The 20,922-nt window shown below is 39.8% G+C and overlaps 3 protein-coding genes and 1 long non-coding RNA gene across 9 annotated transcripts; 2 read left to right on the forward strand and 2 right to left on the reverse strand.

Annotated features, from left to right (window-relative positions):
• Positions 1 to 2,692: 2,692 nt before the first annotated feature.
• Positions 2,693 to 5,343, reverse strand: LOC116915415. 3 transcript variants are annotated; one of them, XM_032920540.2, is made up of 4 exons: positions 4,909 to 5,343; positions 4,576 to 4,744; positions 4,261 to 4,482; positions 2,693 to 4,112 (listed from the first exon to the last, which is right to left on the reverse strand). In XM_032920540.2, exons 3-4 carry the CDS (start codon positions 4,352 to 4,354, stop codon positions 3,016 to 3,018), a joined length of 1,191 nt encoding a protein of 396 aa, XP_032776431.2. In that variant the 5' UTR covers positions 4,355 to 4,482; positions 4,576 to 4,744; positions 4,909 to 5,343; the 3' UTR covers positions 2,693 to 3,015. The 3 variants fall into 3 exon arrangements, with proteins under 3 accessions (XP_032776431.2, XP_032776432.2, XP_032776430.2); XM_032920541.2 differs by having other exon boundaries at positions 2,693 to 4,109; positions 4,261 to 4,485; XM_032920539.2 differs by having other exon boundaries at positions 4,261 to 4,485.
• A 7,524-nt stretch (positions 5,344 to 12,867) lies between these two features.
• Positions 12,868 to 13,800, reverse strand: LOC123470168 (pupal cuticle protein Edg-78E-like). Its single transcript, XM_045170030.1, has 3 exons — positions 13,645 to 13,800; positions 13,351 to 13,568; positions 12,868 to 13,265 (listed from the first exon to the last, which is right to left on the reverse strand). The coding sequence occupies exons 1-3, from the start codon at positions 13,651 to 13,653 to the stop codon at positions 12,944 to 12,946; spliced, it is 549 nt and encodes a 182-aa protein (XP_045025965.1). The 5' UTR covers positions 13,654 to 13,800; the 3' UTR covers positions 12,868 to 12,943.
• A 598-nt stretch (positions 13,801 to 14,398) lies between these two features.
• Positions 14,399 to 15,292, forward strand: LOC123470167 (endocuticle structural glycoprotein SgAbd-1-like). The gene is made up of 3 exons (XM_045170029.1): positions 14,399 to 14,468; positions 14,550 to 14,827; positions 14,903 to 15,292. Exons 1-3 carry the CDS (start codon positions 14,460 to 14,462, stop codon positions 15,198 to 15,200), a joined length of 585 nt encoding a protein of 194 aa, XP_045025964.1. The 5' UTR covers positions 14,399 to 14,459; the 3' UTR covers positions 15,201 to 15,292.
• Positions 15,293 to 16,028: 736 nt separating this feature from the next.
• Positions 16,029 to 17,010, forward strand: LOC123470170. Of its 4 annotated transcripts, none has more exons than XR_006643743.1 (4): positions 16,029 to 16,295; positions 16,350 to 16,502; positions 16,624 to 16,825; positions 16,953 to 17,010. It is a non-coding gene; the product is annotated as an uncharacterized LOC123470170 (long non-coding RNA). The 4 variants fall into 4 exon arrangements; XR_006643742.1 differs by having other exon boundaries at positions 16,930 to 16,979; XR_006643745.1 differs by having other exon boundaries at positions 16,704 to 16,825; positions 16,930 to 16,979.
• The last annotated feature ends 3,912 nt before the right edge of the window (positions 17,011 to 20,922 follow it).

Below are 20,922 nucleotides of genomic sequence, written 5' to 3' on the forward strand. Positions count from 1 at the left end.
CTTTCTAGATTTGCATTCCCGTACGCCTTGCTGGTTGCTCGCCCTCGTTACTCGCCTTTGTTCAAACGCTAACCTGGCACAAGTGATAATCGCAGATAAGAGCGGACGTAGAGGCACTTTAGTTTCCATATTACCATCCGCTAACGGTACTATACATGCGTATTCACAGTATATGTTTGAGGAAAAAGAGAAGTAACAAGATTAGACTACCAAGTGTACCGCAGCCATGACGGGCTGTTCTGCTGAACAATTTTATTAATGGTATTACGGTCCCACCTTTTCTGAAGATGAAGTCATTATACCTGTATTGGGGATGCACTGCTTCAAACTGCCCTACACCATTTCACATGTATTGGTGTAGATGAACGAAGGACATGGCCTAGTTGCTATTTCGGTTTGCAAATGTATTTCACTTGTGCTACATCTTGCATCTAAAAGCTTGTCTCACTGGGATCAACTATTATAGATCCCTAATATATGTAGATCGCAAGGGCTGTTTCAAAAAGTGTTTTCTTTCCTGATGAACGTTAACTTTTACTATTAAAAAAATAGATATTATTGGCTGAGTGATGTCAAAATTTACATGTAAATGGCATCCGTCCTATAACCTAGATCGGTATATGGCAACAGGTGTTGACATAAATGCGCATCATCTCTGTAGGCTAATACATTCTTCCTAAAAGAGAGATGTCTTTAAAGAAAAAGCATATTTCTTGTAGCTATCCTTAAGATAGAAACATTTCAGGTTAAAGTTATATCTGTAGGTATAGACTTTTGTCATTTGCGCAGCAGCTGTAGAAACGAAGGTCCATCAAAGCGCAGGAAACAATTCCGTGCTTATGTTTGCATTGTGGAAACAAAAGAAAAGTTCGTTTATTCTTATTTTATTCTGATGAATTAACGAAACGACATGGAGCCAAACATGCAGAGCTTAGTCGTACCGTTGGATTCTCAAACCTCAGCTGTAATCTTCAGTTGGTGAGGTAACAACAAAAGCCCATAAGCAACGGAGGTCTAAACCAGAAATGTGGTGGCCACTTGACAAAAAAAATATTGATATTTTAGCCAGCAACTGTCGAACAAAACTACCGTGAAATGCAACTAAAGTTAAACCACAACGGTGCACAAAACGTCACTAAGAGCCTTTTAGCAAAGAAATACGTAAATAACTGATACTCAGCAACGGGATGTTTTTAAATTCTGTTAACATCTCGTGGCTTTCTAGTTTTCAATTCAAGTCGGAACAGGTTTTTTAGCGTTTCAAAATAACCTTATAGCGCACCCACTTTGTTTGTTTTTTGCCTTTATTTCTTAAACTATGATCACAAATTAAAAAATGAATAGGTCTATTATATCAATCCCAAATAAGGGTTATTAAAAATATTTCAAGAATGGATGATTTGATGAGAAAAATAATTAATTTTTACAAATCAGCACCCTATTTTGAGTATCACGTGTAAGTTTCAGCTAATTCCAAGACATGTCGTTTTTTGCAGATTTTGACAAAAGTGGTAAGGGTATAGCCTTCCCACTTTTTCATTTTTGGCCAAATTTCAAATTTTGCTTTAAATACATAATTTCGATTCAGAATTGAATGAAAAATACGGAAATCAAGTTCATTTTTTCATTGGCCTTATAGTTTTTGAACTAAACGTAAAAAACCAAATATTTTGTTGGGACACTAACAGCATTTTGTTATATTTTATTTCAAAATCCGTTGATTTAACAAGAAATTAATGACAGATTTGAAATCAGCGTTCAATTTGGATTGTACGGTGGGTTTTTTGTTGAATTCCAAGAGATGTCATTTTTTGCAGATTTTGACAAAAGTGGTAAGGGTATAGCCTTCCCACTTTTTCAATTTTGGCCAAATTCTAAATTTTGTTTAAAATACATGATTTCAATTCAGAATTAAATAAAAATCACGGAAATCAAGTTTATTTTTCCAATGGCCTTATAGTTTTTGAACTAGACGTAACTAAACGTAAAAAAACAAAGTTGCTGCGCTATAACAGCACGTCATTTTCGTTTAAAAAAAAACGGCTGGTATAACGAGAAAACCAATAACTTAATCGAAATCAGTGTTTAGTTCTGATAATACTGTGTGATTTTTTTTTCTCAAATGCTATCGGGAACTTTGCGAACACCGGGAGCCATTGAGTTCCAAGTTTCCACAAGGACAACCCGGAATGCAATAACTTAGCCCTTAACTGTGTCCTACAAATTTCATTGGCTTTTTCGGATCCTTGATTAGACGTTCACGCGCTATGTCAACACCCATCTTCTTCGTATACCTAAAAAGGGACCGTAGGTCACGAAACTTTCGTCAAAAGTCAAAGCGAAAATAGCAGTACAAAAAGCGGCTTTGATTTTTCTTTCCCTTTTTCCATCCAACTGCAAAAGAACGAATGTTAACTGCCACCTGGCGACCACTGAAGAATTCGCTTCGGATAAATCGTTCGGGTGCGGGATTCGTTACACGCTCAGTTACCTGTAAGTCGGTCTTTCCTAAATTTTTAGTGCTTTATACTCGTGATCCATCACGCGGGATCTACGAAACTGCTTCACGTGACTACGCCCAGATTTATTTTCATGCATTTTCAATGTAATTTCCTCACCTTAGTTTACGCAACCTTCCTGAAAAGCTGCCGATGTTCGGTGTGGCAAATGCTGGATCTTGGCAACAAAGAAAAAGCCTTTGATTTTATGTTTATTTGAAGCAAATGTTAGGAAAAATTAAATATTCAAAGCGTTAACCTTAGCACGGTTTCTGGTCCACGGAAATCGTACAAAGCACAATAAGTACAAGAGCATCAAGAAATCAAAATTGCAGAGGACGACCTTGCAGGTTTTTTAAAACGAAGGTTAAAGTCATGCACACGTCATCCGTTGACTGAATGCACAGCCAACGAACCTTACGCAGTGAGGTAATACAAGCTATTGATTTAACACCACAAGAAACAAAAAGGGCGAGGGATTTGATAATACACGCAATAATAATAATAATAATACGTTTTATTGCTTTTTCATTTGCAATCTCCTTCTAATGGAATTCTTATGCGTGGCTTTCAAGAAAAAATTGCTTATAGGACCGTAGACGCTTTTCGATTTGAGCGGTCCTGGATCGCTCAATTGCTTGTCCGATTTCGGCCACAACGAATTGCTGAAAAAAGCCGAATAGGGTCCGAGATGCAAACCGGCATCGGCCGGAATATCTGGACTGCCATCAGCAAAGTGGTACATCTCAGCAATACCTGCGCTTGGGGGCTGGGTCACCCCGAAGACCTCTTCGTAATGACTGTATGGTAATTTTTCATTTTCTTGCTGTTGGTAATAGATTTCCGGTTGCTTAATTGTTTGATTAGCAGGGATTAGCGGTGCTGCTTTCTTCTTGTTGAACGGATAGAGTTTCTTCCTTAACGGGCCAAGCGCGTGGCGTCTCTTGGCGACCACAAACGGAACCCAAAGTGGCAAAGTCAAGGCAAAGACGCTGACGGCCGCCAATCCGTAACTGAAGAGAATAACGAAAGGGTTCGCGATCGACGTGGAAGATACTGAACCGCCAAGTATTCCTCCACTGCTGAAATTGTCGCTGCTGGACGACGAGCTGGATGAAGAAGCGGCAGACGACGGGCTGCTGTCCGATTGAGGAAACAACAAGTTGGCTAAATTAGAGACAGCAGGCACCGAACTCGGTTGATTCTCTTCAACGGCTTCGATGAACTCGTCGTCGTCCTCAGCTTCGACAGCCTCAACGGGCGGTGGGGCGTCGACGATGACGACATCTGTGTCTGTGTTAATGAAATTGATATCGGGAAGCAACCCGGCAGTTGACACTAAACCGGTTGTCAGATCCGTTTGCAGTTGGGACAACAAATCATTGATTGTTGAATCCAGCTCCTCTTGGTCTGTTAGGACGCTGTGCTGGACGACAGCCTCCGATATTGGCGAAGGCTCTTGATGGGAACTAGTCACGATACCGTGACCGTGAGTGTATTTATGTGTCGTGTCGACATCATCGGTGGGTGGTGGATATTTCCGTTCCGTCCAATCATCGGCTAAATTGCTGTCAGCTTCTAATTTCAAACTGTCTTCGTTTTGTCCAACATCTGCTGCCGAAAACATGCAAACATTAAGAAGGACTGAAATGTGAGAGAACAAAATTGCAAACGACTCGTGTGTTATTAACATTTGCTTTGAAAGATATTTTTCTATACACTGTATAGGCATTATAAAATGTGTAAACGTCTTTGTGTATACCTCTTTGTTGTCGAATGGGTGCCGCGGAGACCATCTGTGGTCCGGACACGGACAGCAACAGGACAACGACAATCGTCGCTATTAACGACACCATTTTTGTACGGAACCTCTTGCCGGAGAGACGTTGACGATCTCAACAACGTGTCGTCGTGTCGTATTTGACTTTGTGTTGATCTTAAGTTTATTTTTGGGGGGCTAAAATGTTGACATCGTATCCCGTTTCTTCTGCAAAACAACGGACGAGAGGTCATTTGATTGTTTCAATCAAACAAAAAAATTAAAGCTGCAACAGTTTAGGCTATTGTGACACTATACCTGAAATACAAAAGCGGAATCAGCAGTCAGTGGACTTTTTTCTTTCGTTTTCTTCGTTTCTTGGTTTGCCCAGCTGAGTCTGCAAAACAATCGACAGCTGCAATCACGTGATGTTGTTGTCAATTGCACCTTACGGTGCTCGTTCACGATACTGTATACACCGACGTACCTTATAGCACCAAGAAAAAGAAAGTCTGATAGAGTCAGTAACTGTCCTTACAGTTAAGTTAGGAATTTCTTTTTACTTTTTTTTTTCTTTGCTTACTGAATAATTTGTTTCGCTTGATCCCCTAATTAGGACATAACTGTTTGGTTCTGAAAAGAAAAACTTACCCAACACGGCTGCTGGAATCGCTTCAATTCCGGTTCTCCCCGTAGTCCTTGAAAAATGAGCAATCCACTAGAAGGATCTCTTAATGTCTTCGTCTCTGATGTTTCTCTATAATTATCTTGTGTAATTACAGATGTCTGCAACGTCTTTTCGTGTATACGGGAAGGTGGACAGCAAAAGATTTAATCGCTCGAGTGAAAAAAAAAAAAGTAGAGCTGATGCAACAGAACAATCTAACAAAGATCACTTTTTTCCCCCGTCTTCCGCCTTCCAAACACTTCTTTGTTGTTGTTTTTCTTTGGAGAAAAGCCGACGAAAGAACAATGTGGATTTGCGCTCTAGTCAGGCCACTCTTTTTCAATCAAAAGGGGGCCGAGAGGCAGTGCGATGATGAAGCAAAAGGAGAGCCGTAACGAACGATTAGCGCCAGAGATAAGACACTGAAAGACTGAAATGGCTTGCTAGCGGCTCGTCACTTTTATACAGTGGGTTAAACAAAACAAACAGAAAAAAAAAATAGCGGGAGAAAGTCGTGCCTCTTTATTCGGTTGGCGTAAGAGAGGACCGCCTCACCAGCGCATTACACACTCTAGCGCGCTAAACATTGTCCGGCACTGCTGGCCAAAACGGCCAATTGCACACGTGTGTACAATTGAAGATGTTGTGGGATACTGGGTCAGCGGAACGTTCCACTATAGTATAGGCCTATGCCCAATGCAATACTTACATCTACTATAGATGACCGTGGTATAATCATAAATATTACAAGTCATAAAACGAAATGACAATGGTACACGGTGCGGCAACTTCTTGCTCAACGAGACGTATCTCAATCCCAAAGACAAGCCATGCGTTTCTTTGCATGTATAAGAAATATAAGAGCGTCATTTATATATATATATAGAACCTGTATAGATAGGGCTGATGCTAATCTTGTAAAACAAGAGGATGAAATGGGGACGACGAGTGCAAAAAATAAAGTAATTGAATAGACAAAAATAGCAGCAGCAAGATATCCAAGAAGGAAAAGGATGCAAGTGGTAAAGAAATTGTGCTGTAAATGTTAAATAAAAAATCTAGATCGTGCAGGGCACCAAATTTTCGATCGTCACTTCCTTCCACGATCCCCCCATACCATTAAATATTTTCGTTTGTTGGATTTTAGAATAGCAGAGAGAAAAATAGATTCGCTGATGGCTGTTGTTGAACGCATCCTACCTGCAGCATAGGTATATTTAAACAATTGTTGGATCATTGGCGCCATTGATAGTGTTCCTTTCCCTCATTCACACCGCTTGCAGACATCGGCACATTCCATAACAGAAACGCAAAGGGTTACATAAAGAATAGTGTGAAACTGTGCGTACTAATTTTTGTTACACGACATTTCCTATAAATAAACCGCTCTAATGATTAGCACTCAAATAGCCTGGTTTATTCGAATAAGCTGCTTTCAATGCCACTATTAGAATACGGCCTAATGTTGTACGTGTTTTAGTCTCACAATTGCTGCCCAATTAATGCTAACAAACCCGTTCCACTTCCTATTGTGTTTTAATTCTTCGACAATTTCCCTGAAAGTACAAACACTCGGTTCACGTTCGATATATTGAAACAGGTGTAGGGTGGTGTAAGGTCCTCCTTTCGAGACACAAGTAAACAAACGTATCTCTGAATATGAACAATTCCTTTTTTCTTGTTTTCTATTTGGCGAATGGATAATATTAACTTGACAATATCGCTGTACACAGTAACCCCTTACGTCTGTCGTTAACGACAACCCGATTTCTCATACATTGTGAGCTTGCAAACTATTGGTGCTTTGGATATTTCAAACATATTTCCACCATATGGCCATTTTGTTACCTAAATTGCAAGAGATACTGTTTCAGTGGGTTTCACGTTGGGTGTTCTGAAAGCAATAAAGAATATCAGGGCTGCCGAGGTTTTTCGTGTTATGATTATTACGCAAAATTTAGCAATAGAAAAGGAAAACAGCGTTTTTGCACTTCCTCCTCAGTTATTTTGGAGTAGCACGAATAATAAGCTGAAGAACTCACTGCCAGCATCAGAATTCGCCAGCAATATAGTATAACTTTATACAGTGTTGTGAAACCTCTTCGCCCAGCATGACAGTGTTGACACACTTATCCTGATGCACGACTATATTTCAGCTGAAATATAGAATATTGTGATGGCCAACGGAAAAAGAATTCACCAGTTATGTGCTTTTTAAAACGAAAATAAAGCGATAGAGTCATCACGACAAGCCCTTCTGGAGCCATTACCTCCGAATAGATAGGCCTACGTCCGAACAGCCTAATAATAAATTTGTATGTCAGAATTTTATGCGTTAATCGGCAAAATTGAATCGCAAATGGACATCTAGTGACTTCCGTTTGCTGGATAACTTTTGCACGCTTTATACGATCAAATATTTAACGAATTTTGTCGTACTCTAAATTCCATGTCCATGACATTTGCAACAACCAAACAACAACAAATCACCGTTTCACTCGCTACTTTCAGTTTACTCACCGAAAGTAACAGCAATTTACTGTTGCATCGTTCTTTCCGGTCTGATTATAGTTGTTCATCAGGTGGCACATCTATACCTTAGCATCAGCACATCTATAGAATTCAACCTGTCAAATAGCAGTTTGATCAATGTGGGAAGGCATTTTTTTTTTCGCGTCAGTTCGCAGACATCAACATTCATTCAACTTCTTATAAAGCGAGAGTTTAACGTACAACTATAGATCAATCATCATTTCAGCAGCTGTTTTGAATCCAATCCAATATCTTAAATCTTACCTGGCGAGGAAAATGCACCCCGGGAATTGCGTTGGCAGGCAAAAACTTAAAAAATCAATTAAAAAGTACACAAGAGACAAATGTATGTATATATGTAAACAAATAGTTTTTCTTCTTCAATGGAATAAATAAGCAGCCATGTCAAAGCCTTAAAGTATTGGTGATAGCGTATCCGGAGTATACATAAATAAATGCGTCAGCGAAGTCTAATGATTATACATTGAAGACATGGTAGTGAAGTTAGTGGAAAGAATTAATCGCGTGTGTAATTAGCATCACAATCGGGAGCTTCTTGGGTGTTATAGTACCAGGACTATTGTTTATCGTCGACGACGAGCTGCTGCTTTTCTGTCAAAGTAATTGGTGTGCTCAGGTCCATACAAATCCTCAGAATTCAACGGTCCTGGGTTATTGAATGAATCATCCGACGGCGTCAGCTGGTGTAACAAAGTGGAATAGGAATGAAATTCCGCGTCATTGTTGGTTGACCCTATCGGGAAGATAAACGGACTACGACGACTAAATGAATTGCGGCGTTTCTTCATCCTGGCAACGACAAACGGAACCCAAATGGGCAACGTCAAAACAAAAATGCCGATGGCAGCCAATCCGATGGTGTAGATCAAAGGGAATGGATCGACGGATACGGCGGATGTATCCCCACCAGTTACGCCTCCGCTGCTAATGGAACTGCTTGATGAAGATGAGCTGGACGATGATGGATTACTGCCGGAAGAGGCAACCAGAAGATGAGCCAAGTTGGAGACGACAGGAATGGAATCCGGCTGATTGCCTTCGGCGGCTTCGATGATGACCGCATCGGATGAGTCTGGCGATTCCGCGGTAGTTTCATTTGAACTGCCGCCTTCTGCCACGACAGCTTCCACTTGAAGCGGAGCTATGATGATGTCCGTCATCAATGATTCTAAATCATCTAACGCTAAATCTATTTCATCTTCAAAGACACCTGTTGTTAAGACAGGCCCGTCGAGGCTTGCAATTAGAGAATCAACAGGTGAAATGTTCTCGCCTGTTTCGAGAACATCGTGATCACCAATTAGATTTGATGTAGACGACGATGGATTGGGGGCTGTTCCGTTGATAAAACCGGCCAGGATGTTCTGATTATCAACGACGTCTGATACGAGCGAAGACTCTCCTAAAGACGGATTATTGATTAACGGTTCATTGGGGACAATAACACCGTGACCGTGAGTGTAAGGCGACAGATCGTTCGACTGTGACACGATACCGTGAGCGACAGTGTCCTTAACTGAACTCGACCCAGGAACGGATGCAACGACGATACCGTGGCCATGAGTGAACTTTGAATGATCGACATGTGCAGGGCCTCCTTTATTTAACAGGGTATCTTTGACGTTTTGCGTATCATCCGAAGATGATTTTTGGGTAAGAAATGAGGATGTGATTAAATTACTGTCACTTTTATCCAGTAAGTTTTCGTTGCGTTCAATGTCATCTGCTTCTCGACTCACCGTTCCCTTTTGGTTTCTGCTGGACAACTTGAAATAGAACCAGGGCAGTACGCGCTTCAGTTTCGTAGTTTTCAAGTTCTGAAACTTGGAACTAGCCAATCGTTTATCGGATGAATGCGCAAAAGTCTTTTTAGAATTGGGTGACAACTTTTGGAACCGAAATCGTAAAGGCCGGTTATTGGTGCTGGACATTTTGTGAGCGCCATTCGTTGATTGCCGCTTTTTGATGTCGTCTTTGTTGTTATTCTCCTCGTCAGACACGGAGCGTTTCTTCCTGCGACCCACTGCATTTACAGCCGGCAACCATGTGTGGATTCTGTTTGTCAAACTGTTCAACTTGTTGACCGTAGATCCGACGTTGCTCATTCCGTTTCTAAAGACGCTAGCAGCCCTGTTTTTAATCTGTTCCATCGATTCGGGTAATTTGATTAAAATCTGATGCTTGTGTTTGGTCGCGATCCGCTTCGTTTGCTGCTCGTCGCTCTTGTTTTCTATCAGCTGCACGGTCTTGATGTCGTTGCGTTTTGGGTTCATTACATTCGCCAAGTTGGCTGATGAGTATGTTGAGTACGCTAAATTAGCAGATGCGACATTGTTATTTGAACGTTTGACTAATCGAACAAATTGGGTACTAGCATCGGATTCGATCAACTCCTCCGAGTGTTCCTCCTCTTCTGATTGTTCCTCCTCCGCTGATTGTTCTTCATCGATCGATTGCTCTACATCTGTAACATCTCTTTCGTCGAACGTTGGCGGTTTTTTTGGTTTCAAATAATTTTTCTCCATCGCTGTTAACGGTCTGCTCGTCGACGCGTATTCATACTTTGGTGTTTCAGGATGGAAATGTGTGTGCACGTGATGGTCTGCACCTTGAACGATTTCATGTGAACTGCTCTCGTGAGGATTTGCATGCGGATGATGGAATGTTGGAGCAGAGCCTTTTCTGCGACTGTCCCGCGAATGTTTCAGAGCCTCCAAGTAAGAATCTTCGGTGAAAGCAACATCGGGTGCCCTGGACTGTCGTTGCAATCGTCTTTGATGTGTAACATCAATGACATCGTCTTGTTCGTATGTTGGGCTTGAGGAAACTACAGGCGAATTAAGGCCGGATGTGATGAACAGAATAACCAGCAAAACAGTCGCCACTAGCGGCGACATCCTTCTAGTCGCTTCGGCTCACAGCGGCCTATGATGTCAATACAAGGATCTTGGCGGAGAATGCAGAAGAAGCACGACCGAGTGTACAGAGGAGACTGAGGGACTACAAAGAGCGAGCTTACTAGACTTGTATAAATAGTTTTTCTTTTCCGTAACGAAAATTGGTTGAGCAAATGTCCTATAGCGTAAAAATGATGGTCGTTTTCTCTTCGTCTCAATAGGAAATCCAGTTTCCCATTGGGTGGGATGTTTTGTCTTGGGCTGCGAAACAAAACGATGTGTTACGTGCCCACAAAATCGTCTCCTTATAGTCTCACTATTGTCCACGTTCCAAACCAAATTATATCAGCCGTTTCTTATATCATATAACGCGAAGAAGATGAAAGCGCACCGTCAGCTGTTTTGCTTGCTACCACTCTACTTATTACTGATAGTTAATAGCTGCCGATGGTTGCTGGCAGTATGGCAATGTTCTCTTTACAGAGAAACGCTATACCAACGGAAATGGGTGCAAATTCCTATAACTAGATCACGGAATATTTATCATGTAATGTGACACCATCTTCCTACTAGCCAGCAGTTTTATTCAAAATATTTAGTTTCTATATTGCGTCAACACAAAACCGTGACATGCGACTAATTTAACGACGTTATATCATTCATTTCTAAAGCCGCTCGTTATCATTTTCTATCTCGATATTAGGTCACTGGCACGTTGAACTGCACAGGATATAGAGCTTCTATATATATAGATATCCGTATATACAATCAAAGATGTAGTATTTAACAAACACATCAAATCACCAAGGAGTCTGGCGGGCAGGCCGCTTGTTTAACGAGCTGTGAATTGTTTAAATAGCCGCACTTTCATCTCTGGAAGAGATGAGAATTTCGTCTTCCTTTGTACGCGTTCGCCATGGAACTCCGATAGAACCACAATTTGAAACGGAAAAAAAAAAGAAAACAGAAGAAACAAAAAGCCGACAAAAGGACATCACTATTCGTTGTGCGTAAAAGGCTTTCACGCACCGCAGCTAACGAAACGTTTGTCCGTTCATATTTCAAGAAAAATTTCTATCAAGCCGATCTCACAAGATGACCCAGTATACAAGTTTTCACCTCCACACAATTTCCACATTAATATACTAACAGGCTTGTCCCACTTCCTGTGCTGTCTTTTCACTATTTCCCTAACTTTTACCAAATTCATTGAAATTTTGATTAGCGTGTGATATTGCTGCAGCCTGTTGTATATTCGGCCAACTTTCAAATTGCCTTTTAGGGACTTGGATGTCATCACTTGACCGCTCGTGATAACTTGGCAAATCAGGTTGTCAACGTTATTCAATTGGCTATTAGTGCGTTAGACGTATGAAAAAGAGGTTGCGGGTTTCGAAGAGGATCATTGCTCGATGATTAGCTGCCTGCCCCACCTTGTTGGAGGTAGAAGACTAACGAACAACCTACAAGCTACCACTTCTCCACCAAGTTAGCGAATCGATCTTTATATTGCAGTGAACGGCACTACTAGATCGAGTGTTGCGTCTGTAAACGTGTTGAGTTGTTGTGTAAGGTGTCATACGTGTGGTTTTGTTTTTTTGTGTGTGGCTGCGTGTCATTTTAGCTATGATGCCATTGGCATATCCATCGGCGTTGCATAATCCAGCGATGGGTATCTGAAGATGTGTTGAGTAGAATTCGATACGAAGATGTCGAATGTAGAATCCGTTGCGAAGATGTCGAATGTAGAATCCGTTGCGAAGATGTTGAATGTAGAATCCGTTGCGAAGATGTTGAGCGTTGTCTTGTTCCGATGAAGTGATGGGATGACGCAACACACAAGCAAGTACGATGGCCTTGGAGGGCATGTAGGAACAGTAGAGAAATCGGGAGGTGGCGGGAATCGAACACGGAGCGACAGATTACAATGGGAGGGCTATAACCACTGTGCCAGGACCGCACATCTCAATCCAAACTTCCTTCAATTGTCATCTGCTTATCAAAATGGTAGCAACTGTTCAAATTTTAATGTGCGTAAGTGTGGCATGATGCTATAGTGGGTGAATGCTATGCTATTACCCTGGGTTCGAATCCCGACAGATGCGTTTATTTTAGCCGTTGAAGTAGTGCTAAATGATACCTTTACGGCACCTGAGAAATTGAGTCAAACAGCCTAGATTCTTTATTTCTCCTTTATGGGCAGACCCACCACAATCCCTTAATGTTTGTATTCACGTTTGATTAGAAGCCGATAAAGTAGAACTGAGAGCTCTATGTCCCATAGTTTACATCTTGATGTCGTATGGTGGAAATCCGATTACATGATGCCAATGCGCGTTGTGAATTTAAGTAAATTAAATTATTTGTCATTAAATCACAAAAGTGTAAAACGCTGACGTTGTTGTGTTACCTTCAAATCTCATACGATCCTACTGAACGGACGGAAAATTCGTTTTTTTTTAAATATTTTTTATTGCGTACATTTGTCATGAATAAGTTAGACTTGTATATTTCGTGCCGGACACATTTTTCTTCAGTAGTGTTTAACGAAACGATTCGTTAAAATATCTTAATAACCGGGTCCGGTGCGGGAATAAGGAAGAGCTGGGGCGACCGGGAGTTCGTATTCGTGGACGGGAGCAACTGGGAGCTCGTATTCATGGACGGGAGCGACGGGCAAGTGGTCACCTTTGGGCTGGAATCCAGCATCATCAGCGGTCCAGGTCAAAGTGAATTTCTCGCCTTCAGGAGAAACCCAATAAGAGGATCCCTTGTTGGTGTTGCCTAGGACTTCACCGTACGATTCTTTGCCGTAAGAATCGTAAGTGACTCCTTGCATCTTCTTCTGAGCCTGAGACTCTTCGCGAGTGGTGTAATCAGACTGGGCGTAGCTGAAAGTTGAAAACAATAATATTTTTGTTTATGTCAGTATCTTTCATTCTTAAATTACAAAGGAGTACAAAGAATGAAACTCACCTCCACTGGCTGCTGCCATCGAGGTTGCGCTCATCAGATTGGCTGGTGATGGTAATATCGGCGTATTTGTTATCCTTGTTGTAGGCTGGTGCAGGGTAGGCTGGTGCGGGGTAGCTTGGTGTGGAGTAGCTTGGTTCAGAGTAGCTGGGAGCTTTGTATTCCGGCTTGTAGCTGGAAGGCGCAGCGGTAGCGACGGCCAAGAAAGCGGCGATGACGAACTACGCAAAAGAAAAGGAAATTTTTTAAAATACAATGGAAATGTAAACCAATAAAATCAAAAGTAATGCTGTTTACTAGTTTCATGTTGAGTGCTGTTGAGAGGAATTGAACAACTGATGCCTTCTTTTACCTTCGGACGGGTTTTTATGGTCAACGAAAAATTGGGTGTGGCGTTTTCTATTTCATTTTGCTTCTTGACCTACTTTTGAAAGTGATGATCACCGTCCTTTGGTGGTTAACTTTTCTGGTTAGCATTCCAGGCCATGGTTCTTGAAATGCAGTGATTGTGTTCGACAAGTGGCAATCAAAGACAAAATGCCGATGCTTATCCTTCACAAGGTTTTGTCACCATCTAATACCGATCCCAGAATTGAACAAACAACCAGCCTTTCTACTTGATTTCAAAAAGAAAATTCTATTTGGGGTAGCTAGCATAAATCTGCATAATTTTTCGTGTGTCGTATTTCAGTCTATAAAGAAATGTTGCCACTCTTTAGCTAAACGTTGACCCTCCATGTGTTAAATGATTGTCATTTCCAGCACAGTAGACTGTATAGTTTCAGCTAATGGAATAACATGTTTTTATAATGAAATAACAAATGATATTTATAGTTATCAATATATTAATTCGATCGAAGCTTGTCCATGAACAGGAAAAGAAATCAATGGAAAATAAAACATTCTACAACCAAGGAAAATGAATTCGCAACAATGTGGAAAGTGAGAGGACGATATTTTTATACAACGCCCAGAGTTATATGTTGTTGGATCGAAAATAAGCTTCCAAAAAACTAGGTCAGTTGAATGTAACTTACCATTCACTGAACTATATAAGCCAGGGAAGGGAAGACCAAAATCATCAGTTGTTTGTCAAATCAACCTAGTACAACATGAAGCTCGTAAGACTTTGTATCTCTTATATTCTGACTTGGTCTGAAAAAAGTTTTACATTTGAATTCCTTGAAATATTTTGTCAACAGATCCTTGTTGCCACTTTCCTGGCTGTTGCTGCCGCTGCTCCGTCCAGCTACAACCCGGAATACAAAGCTCCCAGCTACCCTGAACCAAGCTATCCTACCCCTAGCTACCCTGCTCCTAGCTACTCCACCCCAGCCTACCCCGCACCAGCCTACCCCGCACCAGCATACCCCGCACCAGCCTACCCCGCACCTGCCTACAACAAGGATAACAAATACGTTGATATTACCATCACCAGCCAATCTGATGAGCGCAATCTCGATGGCAGCAGCCAGTGGAGGTAACTAAATTCCATTCATTATACTCTTCAATTTGGGAATTAAAGATACTTATATAAATTTTTTTCTACCCAAAGCTACGCCCAGTCTGACTACACCACCCGTGAAGAGTCTCAGGTCCAGAAGAAGATGCAAGGAGTCACTTACGACTCTTACGGTAAAGAATCGTACGGTGAAGTCCTAGGCAACACCAACAAGGGATCGTCTTACTGGGTTTCTCCTGAAGGCGAGAAATTCACTTTGACCTGGGCCGCTGATGAAGCCGGTTTCCAGCCCAAAGGGGACCATTTGCCCGTCGCTCCCGTCCACGAATACGAACTCCCAGTCGCTCCCGTCCACATCCCCTTCAACGGAAAGGGATACAAGATTTACTAGATTTCCGACACAAGATTAATGTTTAAAACTTGTCCCATAATTTATACCTCGATATCGTGTAGGTGGTGTAAATATAAATGCAATCAACGTAACAAAGAGTGTTTTGAATCATTTTAGCAAGTAAAGAAGACATGTGATCAATTTCCCGATAGGGATTCTATCAAAACTCGCATTTCCCAACCCCCTGATACAGGCACCCTTACCTTTCTACAACGACCGGTGGATCGACCGTCACTTTTTCTGAGACATAACCCCAGAGATGGCGCTGATGGCGCGGCGATTTCAGGGGTGTCCGCACTAATCTTTCGTTCGTTTTTTTTTTTAGATGCTGTGCCGCTGAGATTGGTCTCCATTTGTAGAGGAAATAACGCAGCAGCTCCCGGTCGAGTCCCCGTTTTTATCGGCTGAACGACGAAGGAGTGTGGAGCAGTTTAGTCAGCCAACTCGAGTCGATTTCAGGGTCTCGTACGTATCCTTTATACGTTTTCTTATTTTAGATGCTGCGTCGCAAAACTTGACGTCGTGTTGTAGAGGAGATAACGCGGAGATTAACGAAGGGGTCCTGTCAATTATCGGCTCAACAATAAAGGAATGCGGAGCAATCTAAGAGCGACTCGACATTTCTGGAGATTTTTTTTCAGAGAGATGGCGCGTCGGTCATGAAGATAGGGAAAAATCAGGCCGCGAAGTTATTTTTCAAGGCGAGGCTTTGTGCGTCGCCCGGCAACGGACAGGTTTTTTCACAGGCCGTGTGAGCTCCATTGTTTCGATCATGGTCGTCTACATTAAAAAGGGGCAACTACGGAACGCCATTTGATCCACTTTTTAATAGTTGTCCGTTTATTTAGCAAATAAATAAACAACTTGTACTGCCATGTAGCGATTTCGATAGACGACGCCTTCAAGGGAGGAGGAGTCTACAACATATTGAATTTATCGATCGATTGTTAGGCCGATTTCGATCAGCATTGTATAGTTAATGAATGACAACTTGACGAGATCTTGACACGCACGTTGGAAGTGTACGCGTGTTTGCACCTCGATGAGCGTTGCACAATAACAAAGCTCCGTTGGTGAGCGTATTGATTAATAAAGGTATTTAAGGCATTATCCAATTAGTCATGCCATAATGTCTCACTTTGTTGGCAGCTAGGTGAAGTCCTTGAGTGCCTCAAGGACTTTGTTTTGTTTTAGCAGTATTTTTTCCTTCAACAATTAATCTTGCATCTCCAACCGTGGAATGAGTTACATGTGACTCGAAACAAACAAACAGTGCAATTGCAACAATATAATTAGTCAGCGGTAAACAACACATTCTATCTGAGAATAGTTTAGACTTTTTGAGCGTATCTTTTGTTTATCACATGTTGCATTTTAATTACTGTTATTTTTAAATTTATATCCATGGTTTTTCTTCGACTAGATATAAATTTGCCATATCTTCATGCCAACCACAAGGATTCTGCTTTTGCACACACCTTCATTATTAATGTGTTTCTTCAGGTATGGTCACTATCAGCAGCTTTACACACAGTGTGCATCGTGAATACATCAATCCCAGAGAAAACATTCCAATGGAAAATATTGAGAATTTCTGCCCTTCTATCCTGAACTAAACAATGCTGGTTTGTATAAATAGGCATAAAAAAACCTATCAACAGTATTTTTAGTTTGCAGTTTGCTTTAACATACAACTCTATGGCATGTTGATATTGTCGCGGGTGAAAAGGGAGATTGGTTATCTCTTCGCAGAGATGAGTCATCCGCTCCTTGGACAACGCTGCGATCGTGGTGAAGAAATTATCGGGAGAAGTCCGCTCTAAGAAAGATACGCAGATATGCAGTCCGGAAGGGGAGTAATTCGCGCGACGGTATAAAACGCTACCCCGAATCTGCGTTAGATGAGTCTCCATCGGGTGAGCTCCCGGAGCTGGGCTCCGTAAGAGGAGTTCCCTGGTTTCCCAAGAGGTCTTCAGACGCTTCTCCAACTTTTGGTAATGGTTATGGGTTATCCCTTTTGTTTGAGTTAAACCATTGTTTAGAATTGATGTCATCACTTGTTGTATTCGTTTGTTCTTGTCCAAATACAACTCGCGTGACAATATTAGCTACATTTTTATTATTTATTGTATAAGACGGTAAAAAAAATTCTTCTCTCGGAAGTTTATGACTTTGGACTTGCTTGAGATGACCCTTGAGCCAAGAAGCTTTTCCTGCTTTGTGTGGACAGGAATATTAGAGGCATTGATGTCTGAAACCAACAAGTGTCTTGCAAAGAAAGTAAAAAGAAACATTGATGTTGGTCATCCTCTGAGTGATGCTGAAGCCTGGTAAGAAGAAAGAAGAGTATGAGTATTAGTGAGTGGTAAAATACATGATTTAGATTCAGAATTGAATGAAAATCACGGAAATCAGGTTTATTTTTCTATTGGTCTTATAGTTTTTCATTTACATTTTTAAAAACCATAAATGAAGTTGGTGCGCTAACAGAACTGTTTTCGTTAATTTTTTTAACGGCTAGTCTAAAGAGAAAACCAATGGCTAAATCGAAATCAGCGTTCAATTTCGATTATACCGTCTGATTTTTTGAGAATTTCAAGAGATGTCATTTTTGGCCGATTTTGACAAAAGTGGAAAGGCTATATACCCTTCCCACTTTTTCATTTTTGACCAAATTTCAAATTTGGCTTAAAATACATGATTTAGATTTAGAATTGAATGAAAATCACGGAAATCCGATTTATTTTTCTATTGGTCTTATAATTTTTCATTTACATTTTAAAAACCATAAATGAAGTTGGTGCGCTAACAGAACTGTTTTCGTTAATTTTTTTAACGGCTAGTCTAAAGAGAAAACCAATGACTAAATCGAAATCAGCGTTCAATTTCGATTATTCCGTGTGATTTTTGGAGAATTTCAAGAGATGTCGTTTTTGGTAGATTTTGACAAAAGTGGGAAGGCTATACCCTTCCCACTTTTTCATTTTTGGCCAAATTTCAAATTTTGCTTAAAATACATGAATTCGAATCAAAATTGAATGAAAATCACGAAAATCAGGTTTATTTTCCTATTGGTCTTATAGTTTTTGATTTAATCCTTAAAAACCCTAAATTAAGTTGTTGCGCTAACAGCACTGTTTCGTTAATTTTTGAAACGGCTGGTTTAACGAGAAAACCAATAACTAAATCGAAATCAGCGTTCAATTTCGATTATTCCGTGTGATTTTTGGAGAATTTCAAGAGATGTCGTTTTTGGTAGATTTTGACAAAAGTGGGAAGGCTATACCCTTCCCACTTTTTCATTTTTGGCCAAATTTCAAATTTTGCTTAAAATACATGAATTCGAATCAAAATTGAATGAAAATCACGAAAATCAGGTTTATTTTCCTATTGGTCTTATAGTTTTTGATTTAATCCTTAAAAACCCTAAATTAAGTTGTTGCGCTAACAGCACTGTTTCGTTAATTTTTGAAACGGCTGGTTTAACGAGAAAACCAATAACTAAATCGAAATCAGCGTTCAATTTCGATTATTCCGTGTGATTTTTGGAGAATTTCAAGAGATGTCGTTTTTGGTAGATTTTGACAAAAGTGGGAAGGCTATACCCTTCCCACTTTTTCATTTTTGGCCAAATTTCAAATTTTGCTTAAAATACATGAATTCGAATCAAAATTGAATGAAAATCACGAAAATCAGGTTTATTTTCCTATTGGTCTTATAGTTTTTGATTTAATCCTTAAAAACCCTAAATTAAGTTGTTGCGCTAACAGCACTGTTTCGTTAATTTTTGAAACGGCTGGTTTAACGAGAAAACCAATAACTAAATCGAAATCAGCGTTCAATTTCGATTATTCCGTGTGATTTTTGGAGAATTTCAAGAGATGTCGTTTTTGGTAGATTTTGACAAAAGTGGGAAGGCTTTACCCTTCCCACTTTTTCATTTTTGGCCAAATTTCAAATTTTGCTTAAAATACATGAATTCAAATCAAAATTGAATGAAAATCACGAAAATCAGGTTTATTTTCCTATTGGTCTTATAGTTTTTGATTTAATCCTTAAAAACCCTAAATTAAGTTGTTGCGCTAACAGCACTGTTTCGTTAATTTTTGAAACGGCTGGTTTAACGAGAAAACCATTCACTAAATCGAAATCAGTGTTCAATTTCGATTTTTCCGTGTGATTTTTGGAGAATTTCAAGAGATGTCGTTTTTGGTAGATTTTGACAAAAGTGGGAAGGCTATACCCTTCCCACTTTTTCATTTTTGGCCAAATTTCAAATTTTGCTTAAAATACATGAATTCGAATCAAAATTGAATGAAAATCACGAAAATCAGGTTTATTTTCCTATTGGTCTTATAGTTTTTGATTTAATCCTTAAAAACCCTAAATTAAGTTGTTGCGCTAACAGCACTGTTTCGTTAATTTTTGAAACGGCTTGTTTAACGAGAAAACCATTCACTAAATCGAAATCAGCGTTCAATTTCGATTATTCCGTGTGATTTTTGGAGAATTTCAAGAGATGTCGTTTTTGGTAGATTTTGACAAAAGTGGGAAGGCTTATACCCTTCCCACTTTTTCATTTTTGGCCAAATTTCAAATTTTGCTTAAAATACATGAATTCGAATCAAAATTGAATGAAAATCACGAAAATCAGGTTTATTTTCCTATTGGTCTTATAGTTTTTGATTTAATCCTTAAAAACCCTAAATTAAGTTGTTGCGCTAACAGCACTGTTTCGTTAATTTTTGAAACGGCTGGTTTAACGAGAAAACCAATCACTAAATCGAAATCAGCGTTCAATTTCGATTATTCCGTGTGATTTTTGGAGAATTTCAAGAGATGTCGTTTTTGGTAGATTTTGACAAAAGTGGGAAGGCTATACCCTTCCCACTTTTTCATTTTTGGCCAAATTTCAAATTTTGCTTAAAATACATGAATTCGAATCAAAATTGAATGAAAATCACGAAAATCAGGTTTATTTTCCTATTGCTCTTATAGTTTTTGATTTAATCCTTAAAAACCCTAAATTAAGTTGTTGCGCTAACAGCACTGTTTCGTTAATTTTTGAAACGGCTGGTTTAACGAGAAAACCAATAACTAAATCGAAATCAGCGTTCAATTTCGATTATTCCGTGTGATTTTTGGAGAATTTCAAGAGATGTCGTTTTTGGTAGATTTTGACAAAAGTGGGAAGGCTATACCCTTCCCACTTTTTCATTTTTGGCCAAATTTCAAATTTTGCTTAAAATACATGAATTCGAATCAAAATTGAATGAAAATCACGAAAATCAGGTTTATTTTCCTATTGCTCTTATAGTTTTTGATTTAATCCTTAAAAACCCTAAATTAAGTTGTTGCGCTAACAGCACTGTTTCGTTAATTTTTGAAACGGCTGGTTTAACGAGAAAACCAATAACTAAATCGAAATCAGCGTTCAATTTCGATTATTCCGTGTGATTTTTGGAGAATTTCAAGAGATGTCGTTTTTGGTAGATTTTGACAAAAGTGGGAAGGCCCACTTTTCATTTTCCCTTCCCAATTTCTCATTTTTGGCCAAATTTCAAATTTTGCTTAAAATACATGAATTCAAATCAAAATTGAATGAAAATCACGAAAATCAGGTTGATTTTCCTATTGGTCTTATAGTTTTTGATTTAATCCTTAAAAACCCTAAATTAAGTTGTTGCGCTAACAGCACTGTTTCGTTAATTTTTGAAACGGC

Source organism: Daphnia magna, linkage group LG2 (assembly GCF_020631705.1).
Source record: "Daphnia magna isolate NIES linkage group LG2, ASM2063170v1.1, whole genome shotgun sequence".
Lineage (NCBI taxonomy): Eukaryota > Metazoa > Arthropoda > Branchiopoda > Diplostraca > Daphniidae > Daphnia > Daphnia magna.

Coding starts and splice junctions, on each gene's coding strand:
- LOC116915415 (XM_032920540.2), bottom strand. CDS start 4,354: ATGGTGTCGTTAATAGCGACGATTGTCGTTGTCCTGTTGCTGTCCGTG. Junction 4,113..4,260: donor ACCCATTCGACAACAAAGAG/GTATACACAAAG, acceptor TGTTTTCGGCAG/CAGATGTTGGACAAAACGAA.
- LOC123470168 (XM_045170030.1), bottom strand. Junction 13,266..13,350: donor GATGGCAGCAGCCAGTGGAG/GTGAGTTTCATT, acceptor TTCAACTTTCAG/CTACGCCCAGTCTGATTACA.
- LOC123470167 (XM_045170029.1), top strand. Junction 14,828..14,902: donor GATGGCAGCAGCCAGTGGAG/GTAACTAAATTC, acceptor TTCTACCCAAAG/CTACGCCCAGTCTGACTACA.